Here is a 26,580-nt window from a genome sequence, read left to right as displayed (position 1 = left end):
CGAGAAGGAGAGGTGGGACGTGTTCGTAGCCTTATCCGGAAGTGGCGGGACACCGTGTCGGAAGCAGCCAATGGGCGGCAGGGTGGCTGGATTCCGTCCCCCGCCCACCGTGGGAGCGGCGGCGCAAACTGTTCCGATTCCAGGATCAGGCTCTGCATCCATGGAGCAAGCCGACGTGCCGAGGTGAGCCGAGCTTGCAGCCTCTACTCGCGGTCGCCCTAAGGCCCACAGCGTTCCAGACCCCTGAGGGGAAAGTGACCGCGGCGCTGGGCGAGCCGGCCGCAAGGAGGCCCCAGGCCAGGCTCCTCGGCGCTCCCCCAACCCGCCGCCCTGTGGGTGCACTTTGAGGTCGGGGTCCGTGGGGGATTCGGCCCGCTGCCCGGACGCCGCCATGCATCTGTGGACCTGAAGCCGGAGCTTGAAATCGCAGTAGACGGAATTAATTTCCTTTTTACCTGGTTGCTCTCTCTTCTTTTTCAAAATTGAGGGTTATTTTCGGGGACGCTTTAAGGCATATGCTAATTTGAGGTGGACAGTTTTAAGAAACGCATTGCTTCTGTATCTCGAGTATGTGATTACCGGCAGCTACACCGAATTAGGGGTAGCGAATCTTCGGGTAGCACTGTTGCACTGTGTCAGATTCCTGAATCCAGATTCGCTCAAATAAATATCAGGAATAGACCTGTAGCCTATGGTGTCTTGCCAAATCAACAAACTTTTTAGAGATACTTTATTCCTTTTTTTTTTGCGGTACGCGGGCCTTTCACCGCTGTGGCCTCTCCCGTTGCGGAGCACAGGCTCCGGACGCGCAGGCCCTCCGGCCATGGCTCACGGGCCCAGCCGCTCCGCGGCATGTGGGAATCTTCCCGGACCCGGGCACGAACCCGTGTTCCCTGCATCGGCAGGCGGACTCTCAACCACTGCGCCACCAGGGAAGCCCCTTTATTCCATTTTAAGTGGCGTCATCTGCAGTTTTTCCATTTGAGACAAATTTGAGTGGAATTCTTTGCAAGGTCGAATAAGAATAAAGATGTTTGTTCTTTTTTTTTTTTTTTTTAACAAGGGTTTACCGAGGGTCTATTATGTGTTGTATGTTGTGGGAAATACCCAAAGATTTCCCTCCCAGGGATGCTCCTGTGTTCAGTTACACCCAAGTTATCAATAAAACCGATTACTACAAATTGCTAAATTAGTGGACATGTACACGAGAGGTAGTTTGCCAGGCAGAGGAGTAGGAGGCTACACACCTGTATGGGCAAGATGCAGTGTCTAAAAGAGCTTGTGATATTCAGGAAACAGTTGTTCGCTGTGACCAGAATGTAGGGGAATTGGCAATGGGAGGATTGGAGAGAGAGAGAAAATAAGGTAGATTGGGGTCCAATTGTGACTAGATTTGAAACTTAATATAGCAGACAGTGGGATGCTAGTAAGTTTTTTTCTTTTTTAAATAATTATTTTTTGGCTGCGTTGGGTCTTTGTTGCTGTGTGCGGGCCTCTCATTGCTGTGGCTTTTCTTGTTGCGGAGCAGGGGCTCCAGGCGTGGTGGCTTCAGTAGTTGCAGCACGTGGGCTCAGTAGTTGTGGCTCGTGGGCTCTAGAGCGCAGGCTCAGTAGTTGTGGCGCATGGGCTTAGTTGCTGCGCAGCATGTGGGATCTTCCCGGACCAGGGCTCGAACCCGTGTCTCCTGCATTGACAGGTGGATTCTTAACCACCACACCACAAGGGAAGTCTGCTAGTAAGTTCTTAAAGCAGAAAAATTATTTGACCAGATTTGTGATTTCTAAAGTAACTCCGGTGGTAGCATGGAAGATTGATTGAAGTAGAGAGGAAATGGAGACAAACCAGTTGGAAAATTCTGAAGGTAGGTACAGCCAGAACCGTGAGGGCCTTTGCTAAGGCAGGAGCTCGCAGCCTGGGTTTGGAGTGGGGATTTGTAGGCAACCATAGGAATAGTTACCCAACTGGTACCCGATTTCTGAGATGGTTTTGATTTTGACATGAACACTGGATTTCCCAGCAAAATTTTGGCTTTTCGAATTGTGTGGGAAACATTGCTTTCAATTTTCAAGAAAGAAGATCCTATTGTTGCAAAAGATTATTCACCCATAGCCTTAGGGGGATGTGTCTCCTCCATGTAGATCCCAGTTTAATTAGATTTTAAATGTCTGTTTCATTTGAAGTATCTATTCAGAAGACTTTTTGACAGATGCTTAAGGACTGTAGACCAACATTTATATTTGTGAATATAATAAACGGATATGTTAATATAATGAATGGATTAGACGCGTTAACTGTTAACGGAGATGAATCATTTCCCACAGTTAAAACCAGGATGAAAATGCATAATTGCCTCCTTGCTGTCTTATAACCTGTTTCTTTAGTTCAGAACTTGCTAAGGCCATCAAACCTATCGATCGGAAGTCAGTCCATCAGATTTGTTCTGGGCAAGTGGTTCTTAGTCTAAGCACTGCTGTGAAGGAGTTGGTGGAAAATAGTGTGGATGCCAGTGCCACTAACATTGGTAAGTTTGGGAGAGTTTTAAACCACAAGAAATAATCAGTTTATGCTGTTTTATTCAAGACATGTTTGTTACTGTAATAAGGCAATCAGGTATTGATATACAGAGAAATTATTATTTTTTAAACATAAATTTAGCACATTATTATGTGCCTAGTATTTAGCTAGGTAGTAATAATAATAATAGCGGTTAACTTTTATTGTGTTCTTACTATGTGCCAGGCAGGCATTGTGCTAAGAGCTATACAGATGGGATACCTCATTTAATCTGTAGAATAACTTTATGAGATTGGAATTATTATTATTGTTATAATTATTATCTCCGTTTTACAAATGAGGAAATTAAGGCACAAGGAATTTACTTTTGTTTTGAGGTTATAAAGCTAGTAAAATATGATCCTAGGGAGTCTGATTCCAGAACTTGTTCTCTTTAATGACTGTGTTAACACTGTCCTCTTGAAGGAAAGAAAAAGGAAAGAAAATAAGAACAAAACTATTTTATCTGGGCTAGTAAATAGCCAAGAAGGCCTTTAAAAAATAAAATATACAAAATGACAGTAGTACATTTAAATAAATATAGTTAGGACTCAAAGTTGCATTTTGTAAGTTATAAATACTGTCACTCTAAAGCCTTTTTACATGGATCAATTTGAGAAATCAATATTTTAAACTTTCTAGAGCTCAGGCTTAAAGACTATGGGGCGGAGCTCATTGAAGTTTCAGACAATGGATGCGGGGTAGAAGAAGAAAACTTTGAAGGCTTAAGTAAGTTACATTTTGCTAATCCTATTTTAAAATATTTGGGCCAAATGTCTGAGAATTGGGCGTAACACTGTCTTAGGAAACACAAAACAGCTTTTTAAAACCAGTCACTTGGGTGGGTATTGTGTGTGTTCATTGCTGTATCACTTGCGATCTCTTCGGCCTTACTCTCCACCTCTCTTTCAGCTCTGAAGCATCACACTTCTAAGATTCAGGAGTTTGCTGACCTCACTCAGGTTGAAACTTTTGGCTTTCGGGGGGAAGCTCTGAGCTCACTCTGTGCACTGAGGTGATGCAATAATTTTATCCACTAACTTGACCCCTTATAAAAATCTCTCTGAAAATTGAAAAGTATGCTTAGAATCATTATTGTTTACACTTTTCCATCGGAATGTCTCAACTACTAACTTCTGCATTCTGTTTTATCTTACTACCAACCTAAGTGGTAATACTTCTGAAATGTAAGCAATGAATGAACAAAATGAAGCAAATAGTATTGTAAAAAAGTTGTTACCCTTATTAAGGCAGTAACTTCTCAATTTAAAAGTAAGGTATAAATAATACATTATAGATACCATATGCTATTGGTTTTAATTTATTTTGACGTTGAGGAAAAAATTTAGCTGAAGCACTTAATTAATTACACAACAGCTTCTAAGATTTTGTTAGAACAGTAGTAGCCAAACTGAGAAATAACTCTTTATTGGTGAATACGTAAGTTTTGAGATCTTTTATTTTGCAGTTTAACCAAAATGAGTATCAAAGCTTTTATCAAAACAAAACATTTACAGAACTCTCTCACTACCTGTTGGGCCAAACCTTGGATTTTATGATGACTCCTTACCCATTTAAACTCTCTTGATGATCTAGGAGGGATCATCACCTTTTTAGGGGAGTTTAGAGAGAACAGAAGCGAGAAAATGAGCACGTGATGACCAGCACCTGGGAGTCTCTAGCTGACTGTGCTCTGCTGGCTTTTTTGTACAGTGATGTAACTATTTCTACCTGCCACACATCTGCGAAGGTTGGGACTCGACTGGTGTTTGATCACAATGGAAAAATCCTCCAGAAAACCCCCTACCCACGACCCAGAGGGACGACAGTCAGCGTGCAGCAGTTATTTTATACGCTACCTGTGCGCCATAAGGAGTTTCAAAGGAATATTAAAAAGGTACGGTAGAGGGCTTCCCTGGTAGTGCGGTGGTTGAGAGTCTGCCTGCCAATGCAGGGCACAGGGGTTCGAGCCCTGGTCCGGGAAGATCCCACGTGCTGCGGAGCAACTAAGCCCATGCACCACAACTACTAGCCTGTGCTCTAGAGCCCGTGAGCCACAACTACTGAGCCCACGTGCCACAACTACTGAAGCCACCACGCCTGGAGCCCATGCTCTGCAACAAGAGAAGCCACTGCAATGAGAAGCCCACGCACCGCAACAAAGAGTAGCCCCTGCTTGCCGCAACTAGAGAAAGCCTGCGCGCAGCAACAAAGACCCAGTGCAGACAAAAAATAGATAAATTAATAAGTAAATTAATTAATTAAAAAAAGAAAGGTACGGTAAATTCAGAATCCGAGAGCCTAGAGAGTGTGATGCCCAAATGTAGTCCAAGATCACTCAGGGTGGTTTGCACTCCCGTTCATTCTCTTCCCTTGATTTTTGGAGAAGTGCTTAGCTTGCTTCTTCCCCTCAAAGACCTAACTTTTGGGTGATTTACCCTTTTTTTTTTTTTTAATAAATCTGTTTATTTTATTTATTTATTTTTTTGGCTGCGTTGGGTCTTTGTTGCTGCACATGGGCTTTCTTTAGTTGCAGCGAGCAGGGGCTACTCTTCATTGCAGTGCATGGACTTCTTATTGCAGTAGTTTCTCTTGTTGCAGAGCACGGTCTCTAGGTGCGAGGGCTTCAGTTGTTGTGGCACACTGGCTCTAGAGCGCAGGCTCAGTAGTTGTGGTGCACGGGCTTAGTTGCTCCATGGCATGTGGGAACTTCCCGGACCAGGGCTCGAACCTGTGTCCCCTCCATTGGCAGGTGGATTGTTAACCACTGCACCACCAGGGAAGCCGCCCTTTTCTTTTCTTGAAAAGAATCATCAAATTGTGTTTATGAGGTCTTCTAATATGGGAAATGAGTCTTTTAAGACAAGCATTATTTTTTGATTCTATCTTTATTTTTAATAAGGTCATTTTTTTGGCTCCCTGAGAAGTGAATCATTACAAGTTTTATGAATTGGAATGAAAATGAAAAAGATAAATATTATATAATTGTGTTTAAAAAGCAGTTATAAATTGTCTATATATGTGTATACATACATGTGTATATACATAATCATATATATATACACACATGTAATCATACCTGTGTGTGTGTGTGTGTGTGTGTGTGTGTGTGTGTGTATGATTACAGTTTTGTAAAAACAAAGCAACTGGCCAAAATATGCATAGAAAAAAGCCTGGGAGAGTAGACGCATGAATGCTACCAGTGGTTATTCTTGGATGTGCGATCACTCGTGCTTTTTGCCATCTTCCTTGTACCTTTCTGTTTTGTACCTATATATTCTTTATAATCAAAAACATTACTTAAACATATGCTGCTAAAAACTTTCTTTACCTTTAAAACAATTTGTGCTAGTTATAACTTTATTAATTTTGGAAAAATACAGGAAACTTTAAAAATGTTTTTTAATTCAAATATTAAAAAATTTTGTACAGAGAAAATTATTATTATTTTGTATCTTATGGTAAAAAAAATTGGTGTCTTAGAAAATACAGGCATAAAGAACTTGTGCTCGCCAGAGATGACCATTGTTAACAGTTTGGTGAATCTTCCCAGACTCCTTTTAGTTTCATGTATTTATAAATCTTGGAAAATTTTTCAAGATAAATATTTAAAAAAAATGAAATCAAGTGACATAGAATATTAAACATTTAAGTCACATGGAATTGTGTGCAGTAGAAAGTTGGTATTGTCTCTGCCTATCTCCCAGAGTTTGGTTTATATCCCTTAGACTTTATTTTTTAATTTTTTAATTTTTAGTATTTATTATTTATTTATTTGGCTGCTCTGGGTCTTTGTTGCAGCATACGGGATCTTTAGTTGCAGTGTGCAGGGTCTTTAGTTGCAGCATGCAGACTCTTAGTTGCGGCATGCATGTGGGATCTAGTTCCCTGACCAGGGATCGAACCCGGGCCCCCTGCATTGGGAGTGCGGAGTCTTAACCACTGGACCACCAGGGAAGTCCCTATATCCCTTAGACTTTAAATGCATACATGTATATACAATCTTTATACATATGTTTCTATTTTTTTAAACAATTGGGATCATATTATATATACTGTTCTATACCTTGACTTTTTAATATAGTATATTGTAGATACCTGTTTTTGGTCGATTGGTAACTACCTTATTTTTTATCATGGCACCATTATGTGGATATACTGTAATTAATTAGTCCCTGGTTGATGGTTGCTTAGGTTGTTTATAATTTTTCACAATTACAGATTGTTTCAATGAACATTTTCATAATCTTTTTAAAAAAATTTTTTTAATTTATTATTTTTATGCTTGGCTATGTTGGGTCTTCATTGCCGCGTGCAGGCTTTTCTCTAGTTGTGGTGAGCGGGGGCTGCTACTCTTCGTTGCAGTGTGCGGGCTTCCTACTGCGGTGGCTTCTCTTGTTGCAGAGCTCAGGCTCTAGGCACACGGGCTCTAGGCACGCGTGCTCAGTAGTTGTGGCTCACGGGCTCTAGAGCACAGGCTCAGTAGTTGTGGCACACGGGGTTAGTTGCTCTGTGGCATGTGGGATCTTCCTGGACCACATCTCAAACCCGTGTGCCCTGCATTGGCAGGCGGATTCTTAACGACTGTGCCACCAGGGAAGCCCTTTCATAATAGATCTTTGATTGTTTATGCGAGTCTTTCTACAAGGATAAATTTCCAGAGGAGGGATTTCAAGGTCAAAGGGAACATAGTTCTCGATTTTTAGAGCAGAAGGCCTGGACATTTTGGAAATGAGGAAAGTGTGGTCAAGCACCTTATCCTCTGATTTCCCTTTGCTACCATTCAACTCGTGGATCATTCTGTCAGGAATAATTTGCCTTATTTGTGAGATGATATGAGAACCTTGAATTGACTGTATAACTTGAATCATGCGCCGCTTGTAAGATTGAAGTAACATTGAGTCCTTGCATTTGTGTTTTTTAAACAGGAGTTCTCCAAAATGGTCCAGGTCTTACACGCCTACTGTATCATTTCAGCGGGCGTCCGTGTAAGTTGCACCAATCAGGTTGGACAGGGTAAGAGGCAGCCTGTGGTGTGCACCAGTGGAGGCTCCAGCATGAAGGAAAATATCGGATCTGTATTTGGGCAGAAACAGGTAGTGGTGGCCTGTTCTTTTGTTTTTTTTTCTTGATTCAGGTGCTCAAATCTCGCACCTGGAGCTCTCCGGCAGTCTTTTCACTGATCTCCTAGCCTCTAGCGAAGCTCACTCTTATCCATCCACCACCACGCAATGAAAATAATCATTCTAAAACAAAAAACTGGGTGGCCAGTTGTTTAAAAACACTTTATTGCTCTAGTGATTATGGCAGGTTTCTACTGTCCTTTCCAATAGCATAAAGAAAAAATTCTAAGAATTGATTTTTTTTTAAACTACGTCCCTATCACAAAAATTAATGTTAGGAGCTGCAAGTTTTAAAATAATCCTTTTACTCTCTCCTTGAAAAAAAAGTATTGTGGGCAATGTATTGTTTATGGAGAAGTAGGAGCACAAGTGTTTCATCTTGCTAATAAATCAAAATTATTTATTATAGAACTGCAAAATGCAACTATTGAGATTCTTTGTCCTCTTAATGTGGACAGCTTGGCTAGGAAGGAAAACACACAAAACCTTCGTTATATCTTCCTTTCTGAAGTCAGGCTGGTTCTTGCTTTATTAGGAAATAACTGTAAACCGTGATTTCTTTCAGTTGCAAAGCCTCATCCCTTTTGTGCAGCTGCCCCCTAGTGACACTGTCCGTGAAGAATACGGGCTGAGCTCTTCCCAGGCTCTGCAGAACCTGTTTTGGTAAGTTAATTGGTGCCAGGAAAATTACGATCAAACAATTTTTTTGAGTTGTTTTTTTTTTCTTTGGTTTTGTTTTTAAAGATTGTGATTTTAAAGCTTATAGTTTCTTATGTCCATTATAAACTGTAGGCAGTATTATTGCTGAGAAAGAGGATTTATATGGAGGAGTCAGGTTCTTAATGTAAGCAGTATTCTGGGTAACTGGTGCATTTTAGGGGGTTTCTTATTAAATTAGCGTTTGTAGAAGAGGCTCTGTTTAGTGAACAATTAGAATAACTCTTAAATTATGTATAATGTTTCACTTTGTCAGGGCCTGGCATAGAGGGATAGAGGCGCTTTTCCTTTAACTCGTGCCTTACCCAGAATCCAATCCAGCATCATTACTTTTAGTGTAAGAAAAATAGACATTTTTCCATAAGCAGAATTGGGCCCATATTGCTTACCCTCCCTCCACTTGCCTTTGGCTTATCCCTGAAATTAAAGATGGGGATTCATTTTTTTTTTTTGTGGTACGTGGGCCTCTCACTGTTGTGGCCTCTCCTGTTGCGGAGCACAGGCTCCGGATGCGCAGGCTCAGTGGCCATGGCCCATGGGCCCAGCCGCTCCGTGGCATGTGGGATCTTCCCAGACCGGGGCACGAACCCGCGTCCCCTGCATCGGCAGGCGGACTCCCAACCACTGCACCACCAGGGAAGCCCGGGGATTCATTTTTTATGCTAAGGTATCATTCTTATGGAAACTCAAATATCCCTGGGGTAAATCTCAGGTGAAGCCCTTAACCAACGCCATAGGAGATAGAAGTTTGCTAACTGAGAACAGATTTTATGTTTTATATTTATTTTTTTGGCCGCACCGTACGGATCTGAGTTTCCCAACTAGGGATTGAACCTGCGCCTCCTGCACTGGAAGTGCAGAGTCTTAGCCACTGGACCTCCAGGGAAATCCCAAGAGAACAGCTTTTGAAAAGGCGGGGAATGTGGGCAAAGAGCCTGGATACAGGTCCGTGGGCTTCCTGGACAGCTTGGTGGGGACTGCACGAAGGTTCTAGAATGTGAGTGTGGGGTGAGACCAACTCCTTGTGTGGAGGCCAGGGATTTAATAGGGAAAGTGAGAGCTGAAACGAATCAGTTTTGAACCCACTGGGTTGCCCATGGAGGATTTGTCAATGATGGGAGCTTTGGAACATTCCAGAGGGTCTGTGTTCCTTAGTGATTCACCAGAATGGAGCACAGATACACGTTACCTGAAATGTTAATACTTGTCAGCTCATCACCAGGGGTTATGTTTTTATTTTTCACTTTGAGAATGTGCCGTTTGATGTGTGTCTGATCCTTTCTGTTCTGGAATCCTGCCCTAACGGCATTAACATTGAACAGTATCTCAGGTTTTATTTCTCACTGTGCTCACGGCGTGGGAAGAAGTTCAACGGACAGACAGTTTTTCTTTATCAATCGGCGGCCTTGTGACCCAGCAAAGGTATTTCAAAATATGGGGGGATTAGTTTTTTCTTTTAGCTTTTAGTTTTAATTTTATTTTTTATTAAATAACATTTTCTGACACAGGCAATTTACATGGAACTTGGGACTTTGACTCAGAAACATTACTTTATCTTTTTTTCATTCTAATCAATTTTATTCTAAAAACATGTTTTTATGCAAATATATTGATATTATTTTAACAATGTTATATTGTCATTTTAAAATATTTTTAAAAATATCTTTAAAGTGTCTTGCTGTTAATTTCTTTTTAAAAAAATTTTTTATTTTATATTGGAGTATAGTTGATTTACAGTGTTGCATTAATTTTAGGTGTACAGCAAAGTGATTCAGTTATACATACACGTGTCTATTCTTTTTCAAATTCTTTTCCAATTTTGGTTATTACAGAATATTGAGTACAGTTCCCTGTGCTCTACAGTAGATCCTTTGTTGGTTATCTATAAATCATCTTATTTTAGGCATTTAAAAACACCTACCATACAGTGGTTTCAATTATATATATGTGCATACATATGGACACATATTAATAACCAATATATTTATTATCGTAAAAATTATCACTATTAGAAGAAAGTAAACATTTTAAAACATTCACCATTATCTAGACTATTTGGTATAGACTGACACACATGCGTATGCTTTTGTATTTTCTCTTTGTTCTGTCCATTTTCCAGGAAAATAAGGGCCCAGATTACTTCTGCCTCAAACTTAAACTGATCATCTTGATTATAGCACTTTTAGTGGTCAGTTTTGACTTTGCATCTTCCGCAACATTATACCTAGCAGTGAAAGTGCCAAGTCTTAATCACTGGACCACCAGGGGATTCCCCAAAATTACTTCTATCAGCCAGATATGGTTCAGCTTCTATTATTTTTCTTTTCTTTTTTTTTTTTTAATATTTTTTAGCGTATAGAGCGTAGAAGTTTTTCTTTTTTTCTTCTTTTTTTGGCTGCGCCATGCAGCATGCGGGATCTTAGCTCCCCACCCAGGGATCCAACCCGTGCCCCCTGCATTGGGAGCACAGAGTCTTAACCACTGGACCACCAGGGAAGCCCCTCAGCTTCTAAATTTTTAACCTATATTGTAATTGGTGTGATTTTATGGCTTATCCCTAATGCCATTTAATAATCTCATTATAAAGTCATATAAATACATTTCTGTGTACATTTGAATGTTTTATGAGCATTTAAACCGCACCTCATTTTATTGACATTTCTTTAAGAGCATCTTGAGTATGGAAAAAGATTCAGTTTTATGAATCTATGATTAAAGATACACCTTTGAAAAAAAAAAAAGATACCCCTTTGAGAGGAAAGAGGAGACTTTTTTTGGGTGATGGATATCTTCATTATCTTGATTGTGGAGATGGGTTCGTGGGTGTTTATATATGTCAGAATTTATTAAATTGTATACTTTAAGTGCAGTTTGTTTTAGGCCAATTATACTTCAAGAAAGCTGTTCAAAATGTATCCTTTTAACGGTTGGTTAGAGTAGCATGTTATTAGAAACTGGGGGAAGGAAACATTTATTCTTTTCTAATCTTTGTTTTTTGTATAGGTTTCCAGACTTGTGAATGAGATCTATCACATGTATAACCGGCATCAGTATCCATTTGTTGTTCTTAACATTTCTGTTGATTTGGGTAAGTTCCACTGACATTTCAGTAAAATTGGTGACCTCTTTTTTTTTTTTTCAGGCTGCACATGGGCTTTCTCTCGTTGCGGCGAGCGAAGGCTGCTCTTCGTTGCGGTGCGTGGGCTTCTCATTGTGGTGGCTTCTCTTGTTGCGGAGCACAGGCTCTAGGCGCACGGGCTCATAGTTGTGGCTCATGGGCTCTAGAGCGCAGGCTCAGTAGTTGTGGCTCACGGGCTTAGTTGCTCCATGGCATGTGGGATCTTCCCGGACCAGGGATTGAACCGTGTCCCCTGCATTGGCAGGTGGATTATTAACCACCGCACCACCAGGGAAGTCCCTGGTGACTTACTCCTAAAAGAATAAAATGAGATTATAAAGCTCTGATATGACCAGAAAGAGACTTTTATAGCAACAATTAATGGTGATACATATTTTTATAGACTTAAAAAATTTTTTTTAATTAAAAAAAATCTTTTTAGACTTTTATTTTTTATACAGACTATATATCTCCTGCTTTCTACTTGAAACTACATTAATTGTATTGTTCGGAAAAATGTGACTTTTTCACGTCAGCCGAGGGAGAAAGTAGACTATATGTTCTCCCTGATTTTGAAAATAACTCATTTCATGTAGATACTTTTCTTCTGATTGCTGATATTATGGTTTATTGTTATCCAATATTTTTTTAGGTGCTTAGAAATACATATGTGCACACCTTAAAAATATATATATATTTAATGATATATCCATATTTTTTGGAGTGAGAAAATAATTTTGGGTAATTTTGTGCTCTTTATCCTTAGATGTGAACATTTTCTCTTCCATGTCATTAAAGTTTATTCAGAAACATGATTTTAATAGCTGTATTGTATTTCAGTGTGTGGATATATCTTGATTGTAAACTTTTATGTTTGTGCCTATTTTAGTTGTTTTCAGTTTTTAGAAATTTAAATACTGTTCTTATAGATAAATCATTACCTATGTTTTTGATTATTTCTTCAAGATAAATTTCTAGAAGTAGAATCATTGGGTCAGTAAATGGGATCCTGTTATACCGATTTACACACCTACCAACAATGTGCTAGGTGTTATAATTTTTAACCAGATTCAATAGATGATAAAAATGACATTTTAGTTTGCAATTTTATCGTACCTTTTCATGGGTTTATTTGCTTTTTTTCTTTTGCAATTTACCTACTCAAATGCTTGCATATTTCATCTCTTTAAAAAATTATTCATCTTTTCCTTGTTTATTTGAAAGGGCTAGTTTTATAGTATGAATATGAATCTGGACATGGCTTTTGGCAAGTGCAAGTGAATAAAATAGTCGATGGGGAAATATCTCTTGTTAAACGTGAACTTAAACACAATTGGCATCTTTTCTATTTTGCTTTAGAATGTGTCGACATCAACGTTACTCCAGATAAAAGGCAAATTTTACTACAGGAGGAGAAGCTTTTGTTGGCAGTTTTAAAGACGTCTTTGATAGGAATGTTCGATAATGATGTTAACAAGCTCAACGTCAGTCAGCAGCCGCTGTTTGACGTCGAAGGTAAGAGAAACACACGTGTATAAACAGCTTCTAAAACTTGTAGCTGTTGTGATACTTTCCTTATTCTTTCGGAGGCAAAGTTTTTTTTGGCATGAAACAAAATCTGTCAGATTTTGATGGGTACCTACCACCTCCATCTCTGCACAGTGCACAACTAGACATGGAGATGGGGGGCAGGCTGGCCTAGAGGAGTATCTGCCCCAAGAAGTGGATCTGGCTGTCAGAGGGGATAATGGCCAACTCAGAGAGGACGTGTCACCCTAGAAAGTACGTAGCTGCAGATTTAAGGTAATCTGGATCACCCAGGGCTGCCTTCTTACCAAGACTCACCCATTCTCCTTTCAATAAACACGCCCCCATTGGAATTCCCTGGCAGCCCATTGGTTAGGACTCAGCACTTAAACTGCCAGGGCCTGGGTTCAATCCCTGGGTGGGGAACTGAGATTCTGCAAGGCAGGCGGCGTGGCCAAAACCAAAAACCAAACAAACAAAAACACTCCCCGAACTTGGCAAGCCTTTTGTTAATTTCCAGAGTTCTGAAAAAGTTGATTCTGACCATTTTTACCCGTTTTCTCCTATCTTTTATGGAGTAGGGAATTTGGGGGGGCCCTCACTCTGCCGTTTTCCCTCACGTCCCCCCTGTGCATTCATCACTGAGTGGCATGTTGAGATGAAACTTGGCCCAAAGCTGGTTTGACCTCGGTAAAAATATGCACAATCATTGTTTTACTTCCTGATCCTGAGTGAGCAGCCTTTCGTTTAAATAGTTGGTTTTATTCTTTTGCCTCCAAGCTAAGTGCATCCGGGGCACCTTGCAGGGAGGCGTCCACAGCTGAGCCCAGTAGCCTTCCGTAGCGAGGCAGGAGCTGGCTACCCCTTCTGACAGCCAGATCCGCTCCTTGGGGTGGATACCCTTCTCTAGGCCAACCTACCCCCGAGCTCTACGTATGTTTGTGCAGAGACAGAGGTGGCGGGTCCCAATCACTGTGTACTCCAGCGGGGGGAAAAGAGCAGCTCAGGAAGCTGAAAATACGTTTGGTGGAAAGCTCAGGTGACAATCAGAGGAAGTCGTTCCGGGATGAGGCTTCATAACGCGAGGGTATCAGGAGCCATAAGCCAGGGGTTAAGAGGAGGCGCGGGACCCAGAGTGGCTCTGTCCTCCCTTTTCCTAACACCCCTGGGGTTGGGGGGCGGAGAGGCTGACTTGGAAGACAGTGAGGTGCGCTCTCATCAAGTGCCACGGTCGGCAGTTGTGACAGCCGGAGAGTATGGTGGGAACACAAGCTCCTCAGGGTGGGGCGGGGCTGCTGGGTGGTGGGAGAGGCGCACAGGACCACTGCCACGAGTGCGGCCGAGCTACTGACCTCACATCTCTGCCGCCCACTCTGCATGGGATAGTATGGCTGCGTGCGTGCATGTGTGCGCATGCGCGCGCACGGGCCCGGGAGGGGGATGGGGCGGAGGATGGTAGGGAGCATCGCGTCTGTGTGGAATGGGCCGGAGGTAGCAGCTCTGAGCGCACGCGCGCACGCAAGCGCACACACGCGTGCGCACGTGCGTGGCCAGAGAGGCCACCCCATACAGAGAAACTGCTCAACTTACCTCTGCATCTTGAGGCACAGTCAAATCGACGCCCTCTTCTTAGCCCTTTCGTCGAAGTACAGCATCCACACAGAAGCAAATGTGTCGTGAGCGCATCAGCCCTGAGATCAGGAAGCAGCACCCGCAGAACCACCCTTGTACCCCTTTTCAGACACTAACCCCCGGTGGGAACCGTTTTCCTGACGTCTAACACCATGGATTCGTTCTGTTTTTAATTTGAAGGCATCCAGTATTTACATTTTTCCATCGTTGGTTTCTCTCTCAATATTTTGTATGTGAGATTCATCCAAGTCCTGTGTGACAGTTCATTTATTCATTCTCGTTGCTGTGCAGTATTCTGTTGTATTTAAATACCACGACTTATTTGTGGACAACTGGGTGGTTTCCAGGATTGGGTTGCCATGAATATAGCTGTCACGAATATCCCCATCCATGGTTTAGGCCAGCACAGGTAGACATTTCTGGTAGGATAGCAGTGCGGGGTCACAGGTGTGCATGTTCAGATTAGATGTTCCCAGAGAGTTTTACAAAGCAGTTGTACCAATTTCAACACCACCAGCAGTATTTAAGCATCCCATTTGATCCTCAGCCTTGTAAACATTTTTTTAAAAAATTTTAACTGTTCTGATGAGTATATAGTGGCATCACATAGTGGTTTTAATTCATGTCTTCTTTATGGTTCATGTAGAACTGTGTTCACACATTGGATCAGCCATTCGGAGCTCCTCTTTTGTGAAGTGCCCGTTCATGTACAAGTATCCCCTTATTCTATTTCCGCGCAGCCCCTGACGCCCTTCTCTGTTCACATCTGCTTAGGTCACTTAATAAAAAGGCATTCGGCAGAGGTGGAGAAGCCCGTGCCAGAGAAGCAGGATGATCCCGCCCCATTAAGGACTCGCGGGGAAGAGAAAAGGGCAGTGACCATTTCCAGACTGAGAGAGGCCTTTTCCCTTCGTCACACAGTGGAGAACAAGTCTCGGGGTCCGAAGGCCACCGACCCAAGACGGATTTCTCCACGACAGAAAAGCAGCACCCCACTTCCTAGCGCTTCAAGGCCCCTCTGCTCCTGGAAGCACATCTCTGAACCTCGGGAGGAAGGGGTGCCTTCCACTCAGGGGCCCTGTGACCCGATGGGCAGAGTGGACACGGAGGAGGGCTGGGGGCACAGCAGCGCATCTGCCGGCTCTGAGGAGGGGTCCAGCACCCCAAAAACGGGCAGCCAGCCCAGCAGTGACCATGTGGCAAGCTCCCCCAAAGATGGGTTTTCGCAAGAAAATGTGGAGTCTTTGGAGAAGTTACCTGAAACGGACGATCGTCTTTCGGGCACGAATTGCCACTTAGACCACGAAGAAAGCAGCTCCCGAGCTAGAGTTTCGCTGCAGCCAACTCAGCTCTCATCCCCAAACGCAAAGCGTTTTAGAAAAGAAGGGGTTCCTTTAAATCCCGATGTCCCTCCAGAGTCCATGAAAACTCAGAACGCTTCAGCGCCCGAGGTGGATGTAGCTGTTGAAATTAACAAGAAAATAGTGCCCCTTGACTTTTCTATGAGCTCTTTAGCCAAACGAATAAAGCAGTTATGTCAGCAAGAACAGCAACAAGAAGGTGGACAAAATTATAGGAAGTTTCGGGCAAAGATTTGCCCTGGAGAAAATCAAGCAGCAGAAGATGAACTAAGAAAAGAGATAAGGTAACAACTTTTTCCACTCGCCAACTTCTTTTCCTTGCCTCTCACATCCATCACATTAATTTTCTTTAAAGAACTCTTCGACCAGGCAGTTCTGCAGCCTGAAATCTTACAGGAATTTTTTTCCTTAGGTTTTCTCTGCACATCTTTTCCATCGGGTCCAAATCAATCAAGGCCTTCTTCACCCCAATTTTATTCCTTTTCCTGGAGGTTTTCAGCGCGTGGTGACTTCTCCCTGCATTGAATTCAGGGCAGCTTTGGGGAATATTGCTATTTCCCATCTTTCCATTTGAACATGTATGAGGAAAACTTATCACATTATCAAAGCTATGATTTCAAGAAGATTGCATCAGATAGGGTTAAGTAAAAAAGTCAATTTAAAGAAAGATCTTCACAATACAGATAATAGCAAACACTGGTCACCAGCACTTTCTTGACAGTCGTCGTGTCCAACATTGCGACTCTTAAAAATGATGAATTCTTTTGAAATAGTTTTTATTTTTTAAATTTTGTCTTTGTTTTGTGTCACCAGTTACTGAAGTGTGCTGTGCACAGTGCAACTCAGCAAGTACGTTGCATTTTTATAGTACTTTTAGCCTGGACCACACAGGCTTTGCCTGATTTCAGTTATAAATTCTTCACTGAGTATTATATAATTTCTTTGTTATTCATAGTGCCTAGCTTACACGGAGAAGGGTTTTCAGGAACCTTTATTTCTTTTAAAAGGTGTGTAATTAATGGAAATGAATCTTTCTGGTTGTGAACTCAGAGGGAGCCAGTGAAGAGAGCCAGGTTCCTTAAATATTTTTAAATAGAGATTTTAATTAAGTTTGCAAACATGTATTGCTCACCTGTTATCATGGTTTTTGAACGTTGGTATGCCTAAGAATCACTTGGAGAGCTTGTTAAACAAGCAGGACCTATGTATGGCCAGATTCCAGTGTTTCTGCCTTAGTAGATCTGGCGGGTCTTGGGTGTGGAGCCCAGGAATCAGCATTTTTGACAAGTACCCCAGAAGGTCACATTGAGAAGCTGATCCACAAGGGTCTGGCATTGGCTTCTGGCTTTCAGGGCACGGCTGTTGGATTGGCTGTACTTCTGAGCTATTGGTCTGATGAGGTTTATGTTTTCCTGAGAAGCACAGGAAAAAGTATTGAGCTAAAGGTTAGGCAGCAGTGAAGATACTGAGGTTGTGTTTACCAGCCCCTGTTTCTGCATTTTGAATTATAACTAAATATACCAAGCTGTAAAACTTTGTTTCTTTAAGCCAGATGCTAGGTTCTAGTTTATGGTGGGAGATACGCCTGCCGAAGACACAGAAGACCCGGGTCTTCAGGCCGGCACAGGTTCTTCCCATGGGCAATCTGCCTGGGGAACCGGAGCAGACCCAGGCGGTTCCTGGAAGAGCAATCAGAGGCAGGGAGTTGGTATTTGTGCCAATTACCAATTTATTGCCTCTCAGTTCCAAATCCACTCTTTGCCCTGCTTTGCAGTCCTGGAGGCTGAACCATGTAAGCGTTTCTCCTGGTGCACTGTTAGACTTGATCAGCAGGGGGCGCTGGAGGGACACTGCAAGACAGCAGGAGCCGCGGCTTCTCTTTTGCTCCTGTGATGCCCTTGTCTTTTCCTCCTACAAGGCAGCCACTGGCAGCAGGCAGGAGGCCCAGCAGTGCTCACTCTACTACTCCAACCAACTTATTTTCATTCATAAATGAACGAAATGCAGCCACGCCTGTTCCAACAAAGTCTGAAGCTCAGCCTGGGGTGGGCAGGGGGTGGGGGGTGCTCCCCATTAGAAGGATCGATATCCACTATTGACAAAAAGGTACTCGTATACAGGTAGCCCTCCGTATCTGCCGGTTCTGCAACTGCAGATCGAAAATTTTAAAAAATTCCAGGAAGTTCCAAAAAGCAAAACTTGCATTTGCTGCGTGCTAGCAACTATTTTACATTGCATTGACATTGTAGTAGGTATTATGAGTAATCTAGAGATGATTTAAAGTATATGGGAAGGATGTGCATAGGTTATGTGCAAGTACTGTGCCATTTTATGTAAGGGACGTGAGCATCTGGGCATTTTTGTTTCCTGGGGGTCCTGGAACCAATCACCTGCATATACTGAGGGACAAGTGTACATATTGGTGGGAGTGTAAACTTTTATAGATGTCCTATCAAAGTGTACATATATAATAATAACACATCTAGGGATTTATCATACAGATACATCCACAGTAGAGAAGATGTATGTAGAGGGATGTTGCACCTTTGTTTGTGTTTCTTAAAATGGATACAACTGAAGTGTCCTTTAGTAGAGAATTTGTCAGACAAATTGGTACATCCACATACTGAATTCCTACATGGACATTAAAAAGAATGAAGTAGGTCTCTGTGGTCTGAAAAAATATCTGAGATGCATTGTTAAGTGATGAGAGTGAAATGGTGTGAAGAATTGATTCCATTTTTTGTTTTGTTTTGTTTTTTTGTTTTTTGCGGTACGCAGGCCTCTCACTGTTGCGGCCTCTCCCGTTGCGGAGCACAGGCTCCGGACACACAGGCTCAGTGGCCATGGCCCACGGGCCCAGCCGCTCCGTGGCATGTGGGATCTTCCCAGACCGGGGCACAAACCCGTGTCCCCTGCATCTGCAGGCGGACTCTCAACCACTGCGCCACCAGGGAAGCCCCATTTTTTTAAACAATGTATAGTCAAAGGTCTGGAAGGATATGGACCAAATCATTAATAGTAGTAACTAATGTCACCTGGAGAGTTGGAGGAATGAATAATGTTATCCTTAGAAAGTGGGATTTTTAGGGACTTTGTCTATTTTATGTTTTTGTACTTTTTTATTAGTGTTTTATAAGCAGAGAAGGAATCTTTTAAAACGTCTTCTAAAATGGGAATTCCCTGGCAGTCCAGCGGTTAGGACTCCGTGCTTTCATTGCTAAGGGTGTGGGTTCAATCCCTGGTTAGGGAACTAAGACCCCACAAGCCGTGCAGCGCAGACAATAAAAGAAATTAAAATGTCTTCTAATTAACATTTTCTACATGCAGCAAAACGATGTTTGCAGAAATGGAAATCATTGGTCAGTTTAACTTGGGATTTATCATCACCAAACTGAACGCAGATATTTTCATAGTGGACCAGCATGCCACGGATGAGAAATACAACTTCGAGATGCTTCAGCAGCACACTGTCCTCCAGGGTCAAAGGCTTATAGCGTAAGTTCATTTCAGTGTTCAGAATTTTCAGTGTTGTTTCATCCCGCAAATTTAAGATCTCTTAGCTATAAGAGTGCCTATCTTTATCTCTGTCTAAACCTACCTATACCTATCTATCTATCTATCTGTATTTTTTGGCTGTACGTATCCTTACAGCAGATTTTTACACTTTTTGCGTAATAATAGTCATACCTGCCATTTATGGAGTGTTATTTGGTGCCAGGCGCTGTTGAAGCAATTTATATTTAATCCTCACAAACGTTTGAAGTAGTTACTGTATATTACCACCAACATCTCACAGGTGATAAAACTGAGAGACGTTTAATAACTTGCCCAAGGTCACACAGCTAATGGATTCTTTAAGTATCAAAAGATACTTAAAGTTCTTTTAAGCTGTTCAAAAATGCTGATCACTGGTTGGCCAGAAAATCCTTTTGATGAAGAACAATTTATAGTACAGAGTATATCTACTTAGAGTACATGGAGTTCACGTGTTCAGAAGGTCAGCAGTGCCTGTGTGTCTGTCCTCAGCTGTGGTAGAGCGATACCAGTGATTAGTCACTGCAGAATTTGGTATTTATCTCTCTTTTGCCAAATTGAATGTTTTACACTGACCATTTTACAGGGTGGTGTGATGGTGTAGCATATAAACCAGAAGTCTTTCCTTAAGCGAAGTCCTAAGGAGAGGTCTTGGATTTTCATTTCGGAAATTAAACTACGTAATTAACTCAGATCCCAACGGCAGCAGATCCCAGCATGAAGAAGTTACCACTAAAACAGCCACTCAGCTGGAAAACATACCTAGTTTATTTGCTGAGTACTCTGTATCCTACAGAATGGCTTAATTATATTTTCAGTAGGAGTAAGTAGTGATAGTAAAGACATTGAATGAGCCACTGTATAATACTGAGCTATTCCTGCCCCTGTTACAGAGGTCGTTTATTTTTTAGCCATTTGGTGTAAGTACGGTCTCATTTGTGGCATTTCAAGTTGACCTGGATAATCACATGCCACTGTGGGTCCCATGTGGATCACACTTCAGGATGAAAGGATAAAGACCACGACTGCATCCTTTCCTACTGGCCCAGCATAGTTTGGCCCTGATGACCTCTTCAGCTGTTCCTAAGCCCTCTTCTCCTGTTCTCTATACTCTGGCCATCCTTCCTTTTCCCTTGACAGGCCTGATGAATTCCTACAGAGCCATTAAGCAGAATGAAGCAGATCTTTGTGTGTGGCTCTGGGAACACCCATGGTCCATCCTAGGGCCTTTTTACAGACTGTTGTCTCTGCCTAGAATACTTGCCCCTGCACCCACCCCTCACCCCCATCACCTGATAACTGCCACTCAGCCCCAGATCTCAGCTCAAAGGTCACTTCCTCAGAGAAGCCTTCCCCGACGCCCTCTCTCTCCAGGCCAAGTCTCACATGCTCTGTGCTCCTATGGCCCTGGGTGTCTCTTCTTCCTGATTCTCAGTGTAGTTTGTAATTACAATTTGTTTGTTTGACTGTTTGATCAATGTCTTTTTTTCCCCACCAGACTGTTTGTTTCGTGAGAGCAGAGAACGGGTCTGTGTTTGCTCACCTTTATATCTCCTGCTTTAGCGGTGTCTGTCTTACTAAGCACTCAGTAAATCCAAGAGGAGAGATGGTTGGATAAAGAATGCAGGCAGGGGGGACTTCCCTGGCAGTCTCGTGGTCAAGACTTCGCCTTCTAGTGCAGGGAGTATGGGCTCGATCCCTGGAGCTAAGATCCCACATGCCTTGGGGCCAAAAAACCAAAACATAAAACGAAAGCAATATTGTAACAAATTCAATAAAGACTTTAAAAATGGTCCACATCAAAAAAAAAAATCTTTAAAAAAAAAGAATGCAAGCAGAAGGAGCAGGATAGCAAAACAGATGCTGTTTCTTCTGTTTTCAAATGTCTGTAGTGACCGAACCCAACTTTTCAAATTGTCTTTATTGTGAGGAGGAAAAGTAGCATTTTTAGGTCATATCGTTATCTTGGAGAAGAGAATTAAAAAAAAGACAGTCATTGGGGTGGTATTGCAGATTGAGGAAAGGCAGGCTACTTTTGGAGTTACTCTAACTTCTAAAAAGAACTTAAAAAAAAATTAAAAGGAAATGCTCGGAGTTTTGTGACAGGAGAGGCTCATAGCTGGAAGCATGTTATTCGTGTTGCTTTTTGAAATGAATTCAAAGAATCACAGAATTGTTGTTTTAGTTTCATTTCTGCTTTAGAGCCAAATGTTTGACTTCAAGGTCTAGTTTGGGTCTCTCTTTTTCAGACCTCAGACTCTCAACTTAACAGCTGTCAATGAAGCAGTTCTAATAGAAAATCTGGAAATATTCAGAAAGAATGGCTTTGACTTTGTTATCGATGAAGGCGGTAAGTTATTACTTAGGATTGTAGAACTGTGTCCTTTTAGAGCTGAGAACGATCTTTTTTTTTTTTTGATAAATTTATTTATCTTATTTATTTATTTTTGGCTGTGTTGGGTCTTCGTTGCTGCACGCGGGCTTTCTCCAGTTGCGGCGCGTGGGCTTCTCATTGCGGTGGCTTCTCTTGTTGCAGAGCACGGGCTCCAGGTGTGTGGGCTTCAGTAGTTGTGACTCTCGGGCTCTAGAGCGCAGACCCAGTAGTTGTGGCGCACAGGCTTTGCTGCTCCACGGCATATGGGATCTTCCCGGACCAGGGCTCGAACCCGTGTCCCCTGAATTGGCAGGCGGATTCTTAACCACTGCACCACCAGGGAAGCCCGAGAACGATCTTTGAGGTCATACACTTCAGCGTCTTTTATAAGAGATGAACATGCTTCCCCCCAAAAGCGTTTTGCTTCTGCCCTCTCTTTCAGATGTTCCTTACAAATAGCACCCAAATGAATCAGATTTTTCAAATGACGCCTTTTCTCCAAATTTTCTTCTTTTAGCGCCGGTCACTCAAAGAGCTAAATTGATTTCCTTGCCAACTAGTAAAAGCTGGACCTTTGGACCCCAGGACATAGATGAACTGATCTTCATGCTGAGCGACAGCCCCGGTGTCATGTGCCGGCCTTCCCGGGTCAGGCAGATGTTTGCCTCCAGGGCCTGTCGGAAGTCTGTAAGTAAAGCAAGCTTATTTGCAGGAGCCTGGCGGGTCTGCTCCAGCTCCTGGGCCTTGGAAGTTCTCAGTTCAGCCCCTGACTTGTCAGCCTTATTAAATGTGGGTGATGGTCGCTCTGGGCTGTGTACGTAGAGTCCCATTGTCCTCAGCCATTGTAACACGTAAGCCCTGCACATCTGCCTTAGGTCAGACCTCCGACCCATAATTACTGCTGTTTCTCAGCGTCCCTGAAGCAGTGTCCTCAGAGCTTTCATCACTCCCACGCAGTTAGCTGGGGATCCACGTTGTTCATCTATGGACCTTATGGGCATTAATGACACTGGTGGGTAAAGATTAGGGGCCGCCAGCCCTCAAGGGCCCTGCACGAGATTATCCAGAACCCTGCAGTCGGCTCGCTTTTCGCAGGAGTCCCAAGGGCGGGCACTGCGTATTGTCTGGCTCCCGCTGCTCAGACTGGTTCTAGAAAACGCTAGCAGTGGTAGGTGATGAGCCTGATGTCAAAGCAGAGCACGTGTGTTTGCATCACCTGGCCCACCCCTTCCTTCACTCAGCAGAGACCCCCTGGCCCACCCCTTCCTTCACTCAGCAGAGACCCCCTGGCCCACCCCTTCATTCACTCAGCAGAGACCCCTTGAGCCCCCTCTGGGTGGCCGGCCCTGGTCCGGGTGCTGGGGGCACAGGTCGGCAGATGAGGTCCTTGCCCTCGTGGAGCTTATAGTTTAGTGGGGGAAAGGGACATAACATTAATAACGGCAGCCTCAGATACAAGTTCGGTAGAGAAAACAGTATGGGGGTGGGGAGTGAGCACCGGGAAGCGAGGCGGGTGGTCGCGGTGAGGCTGTGTGAGGAGGTGACCTCCCAGCTGACGCTTGGAAGGTGAGCTGGAGCCCCTTGGGAAAGAACTTTCCAGATAGAAGAATTAGCAAGTGCAAAGGTTCGGGGTGTTTGGCGAAGCCAGAGGCTCACCCCGTGTGACGGATGGGGGACCAGGATGGGGGTGGGGCCCCATCCGGGGACCCACTTAGGGTCCTTGGGATCCTGGTCCGAACCTGGGTGCCTGCGCTGCACGTGTCAGGAGGTGCTGGAGGGTGACCATGGGAAAGAGACCACAGAGAGGGTGTCACAACGGAGATGAGGGAGGTGGGGCAAGGGCTGTGGCATTTTCACCTTTGGGGGTGGTGGGGTTCAGCATTCTCTGTTAGACGCGTTGTATTGAGATCCTATTAGACGTGAGAGGAGGTGTCTGAGAACAGTCACGTCAGTGAATCCAGAGCCAGGGGAAGTGTCAGTGCTGGGGAGAAAGGTTTAGGTTTTCTAAGTTACGGCCATGGCGTCGGATGAAATTCCTCCAGGCAAGAGTTTGATGAGAGAATAGGGCCCCGGACCTGACTTCAGCCACAGATGGTTCTTTGATAAAGGCCTAACCTTGATCTCCCCATCCTGGAGTCGGGGGTAGGAGTCAGAGCTGGGCCTGGCCTGTGCTGATGGCCAGGTGTTCACAATGCCGTGTCCTCGTGTGATGCAGAGATCTTTGGGGCCACGGGCTGCTCCTCAGTCCCCACGCTGGCAGGTCCCTGGCACCGCAACGCTGTCTCCGCACAGCACATGGGCTGAGGGGGGCGGGCTGTCCTCTGCTGCACCTGTGGGCCCCGTGTCCTACGCTCGGCTCTAGCCACGCCTGCCACACCATCTCCTTCCCGCCTCAAGTCCTCGCTCGCTGTCCCTCTGCCTGGACGCCCCGCTCCGCACGCCTTCTTCGCCCACCTGGCCCCCTCCCATCCTCTGGCCTCCCTGAGCACCCAACTGAAGTAGCCTCTCCCGGGTGCTCAGGCACAGCCCGAGGGCTACAGAGGACAGACAAGGCGAGCTGTTTCATTGCAGGGAGGCAGGGACATTTGAGCAGCAGCCTGCGGGAGAGGGAACATGAGAGATGTAGATATCTGAGGGAAGCGTATCCTGGGTAGAGGGCACAGCCAGTGACAAGGTCCTGAGGCAGGTACTCGCTTTATGGGCTTGTACTAGAGGCAAGGGGGTGCCGGTGTGGCTGCATTGGGGGCGGAAGGGCTGCTTGCTCGCAGGTGTGGGCAGTAAGGCCAGTGAGGGCCAAGTCAGGTGATGCACTTGGGCTATTATCCAGGTGGGGGGCGGGGCTTCGAAGAGGAGCCACGTGATCTGACGCGCCTTTAAAAGGAATCACTGGCCGCGAGTGGAGGACGAGTTGAAGGGAGAAGGAGGAGAGTGGGGAGGCCCGTTAGGAGGCCGCTGCAGTCGCCATGGTGGGAGGTCGGGGCGGCTGGGATGTGGATGCTGGTGGAGCTGGTGAGACTGGTTGGTCCTGGATGGGAGTGGTCGGCGTCTCTCCTGAGGATGTGCTGCCAAGACAGAGCCACGGAGGGGCTGGATGTCACAAAGAGGCCGAGGGCTGAGATACTAGAGGGTAGGGTTCTTCGGGGGAGAACTTTTCAGGGAATTGTTGCTTTTGTTGTAATCTTGTCCAGCCTCTTTGTAGAGAACAGGGCTTCTGAAGAGTTGCTTTTCTAACCAAAAACCAGTAAAACTTTAATGTAAGCCATCATGTCTCACATGCAGGTGATGATTGGAACTGCTCTTAACACAAGTGAGATGAAGAAACTCATCACCCACATGGGGGAGATGGACCATCCCTGGAACTGTCCCCACGGAAGGCCCACCATGAGACACATTGCCAATCTGGACATCATTTCTCAAAACTGACAACATTTCTCTCTTTCTTTTTTTTTTTTTTTGCGGTACGCGGGCCTCTCACTGTTGTGGCCTCTCCCGTTGTGGAGCACAGGCTCCGGACGCGCAGGCTCAGCGGCCATGGCTCACGGGCCCAGCCGCTCCGCGGCATGTGGGATCTTCCCGGACCGCGGCATGAACCTGCGTCCCCTGTATCGGCAGGCGGACTCTCAACCACTGCGCCACCAGGGAAGCCCTAACATTTCTCATTTTAAAGAGCTATTGATCTTATTGCAGATTTTTCTGTTTTTCAAGGCAGGGTTTTAAGTAACCATTTTGGGGTTTGTTTCTCAATGAACCTGCTGCTTAAAAATGCATCAGGTCCGTTTAGAAGTGATCTTGAGAACTTTTTCAATCCATGTGGAGCATTGCTTGCAACATTTTTTGCTTCACATTTGAACATATGTGTGTGTGTGTCTGTCTGTCTGTGTGTGTCTGTGTGTGTGTGGTGTAGCAGCAAGAGCATGTTTTACAAAAAGAGAGCGCTTTGGAAGTCACCTAGACTTCTGCTCTGGCCTGACGTATTTTAGCCTGCCACTTTTCAGCTCTTAATGATGATTAAGCCCATAATGGTTTAACTTCATAAATTGAAAATTATGGTCCTTTTGAGTTAGTCATTTTCAACCCTAATGCATATTAAATTTAGAAAATAATCCAGAGATACCCAAGGGATATTCTCTGTCCAGCTGGAAGAAGTCGACCAGGTGGGGTGAGGTCTCTTTTGTTTTTTTTGTTGTTTTTGGCTGTGCCGCGCTGCTTGCGGGATCTCAGTTCCCTGATCAGGGATTGAACCCAGACCACGGCAGCAAAAGCCCGGAATCCTAACCAGTAGGCCACCAGGGCACTCCTGGGGGTCTCTATTTTTAAATGTTCTCCGCTGCAGCCAGGGTGGCAAAGAGCGTTGTAGGCAAGGGGAAATAAAAGGCTTTGATTTTTCTGTAACTTTGATGCTGTGATTTGGTTTTCTGGGAGTGTGAACTGCAAGATGGTCTAGTTACTGACTGGTACTGGAGGTAGAAGAATCCCTGTGTGTTGTCAAATGGTTTTTCATGGAGTCTCGTCCCATTTGAACTCTGCTAGAAATGGAAGTAAAAATGCCCTCTGCGGGGTCCAGATGGCGGTTGGGGTACAGTGCCCAGTGTGGGCCTCCCACCCACACCCTGCTCTCGACCTCTCTGCCCAGACAGT

The 26,580-nt window shown here is 44.1% G+C and overlaps 1 protein-coding gene across 3 annotated transcripts; it reads left to right on the top strand.

The window, feature by feature from the left end:
• The first annotated feature begins 97 nt into the window (after positions 1 to 97).
• On the top strand, positions 98 to 26,580 carry PMS2 (PMS1 homolog 2, mismatch repair system component). Of its 3 annotated transcripts, none has more exons than XM_060032466.2 (15): positions 98 to 183; positions 2,382 to 2,521; positions 3,196 to 3,282; positions 3,466 to 3,568; positions 4,267 to 4,450; positions 7,482 to 7,649; positions 8,242 to 8,339; positions 9,716 to 9,815; positions 11,397 to 11,481; positions 12,871 to 13,026; positions 15,445 to 16,315; positions 19,362 to 19,529; positions 21,818 to 21,918; positions 22,460 to 22,629; positions 25,222 to 26,580. In XM_060032466.2, exons 1-15 carry the CDS (start codon positions 161 to 163, stop codon positions 25,363 to 25,365), a joined length of 2,598 nt encoding a protein of 865 aa, XP_059888449.1. In that variant the 5' UTR covers positions 98 to 160; the 3' UTR covers positions 25,366 to 26,580. The 3 variants fall into 3 exon arrangements, with proteins under 3 accessions (XP_059888449.1, XP_059888450.1, XP_059888452.1); XM_060032469.1 differs by lacking the exon at positions 98 to 183 and adding an exon at positions 210 to 2,134; XM_060032467.1 differs by lacking the exons at positions 21,818 to 21,918; positions 25,222 to 26,580 and having other exon boundaries at positions 119 to 183; positions 22,460 to 22,607.

The sequence above is a fragment of the Delphinus delphis genome, chromosome 15 (genome assembly GCF_949987515.2).
Source record: "Delphinus delphis chromosome 15, mDelDel1.2, whole genome shotgun sequence".
NCBI lineage: Eukaryota > Metazoa > Chordata > Mammalia > Artiodactyla > Delphinidae > Delphinus > Delphinus delphis.
This window is presented reverse-complemented; position numbering and strand designations above follow the sequence as displayed.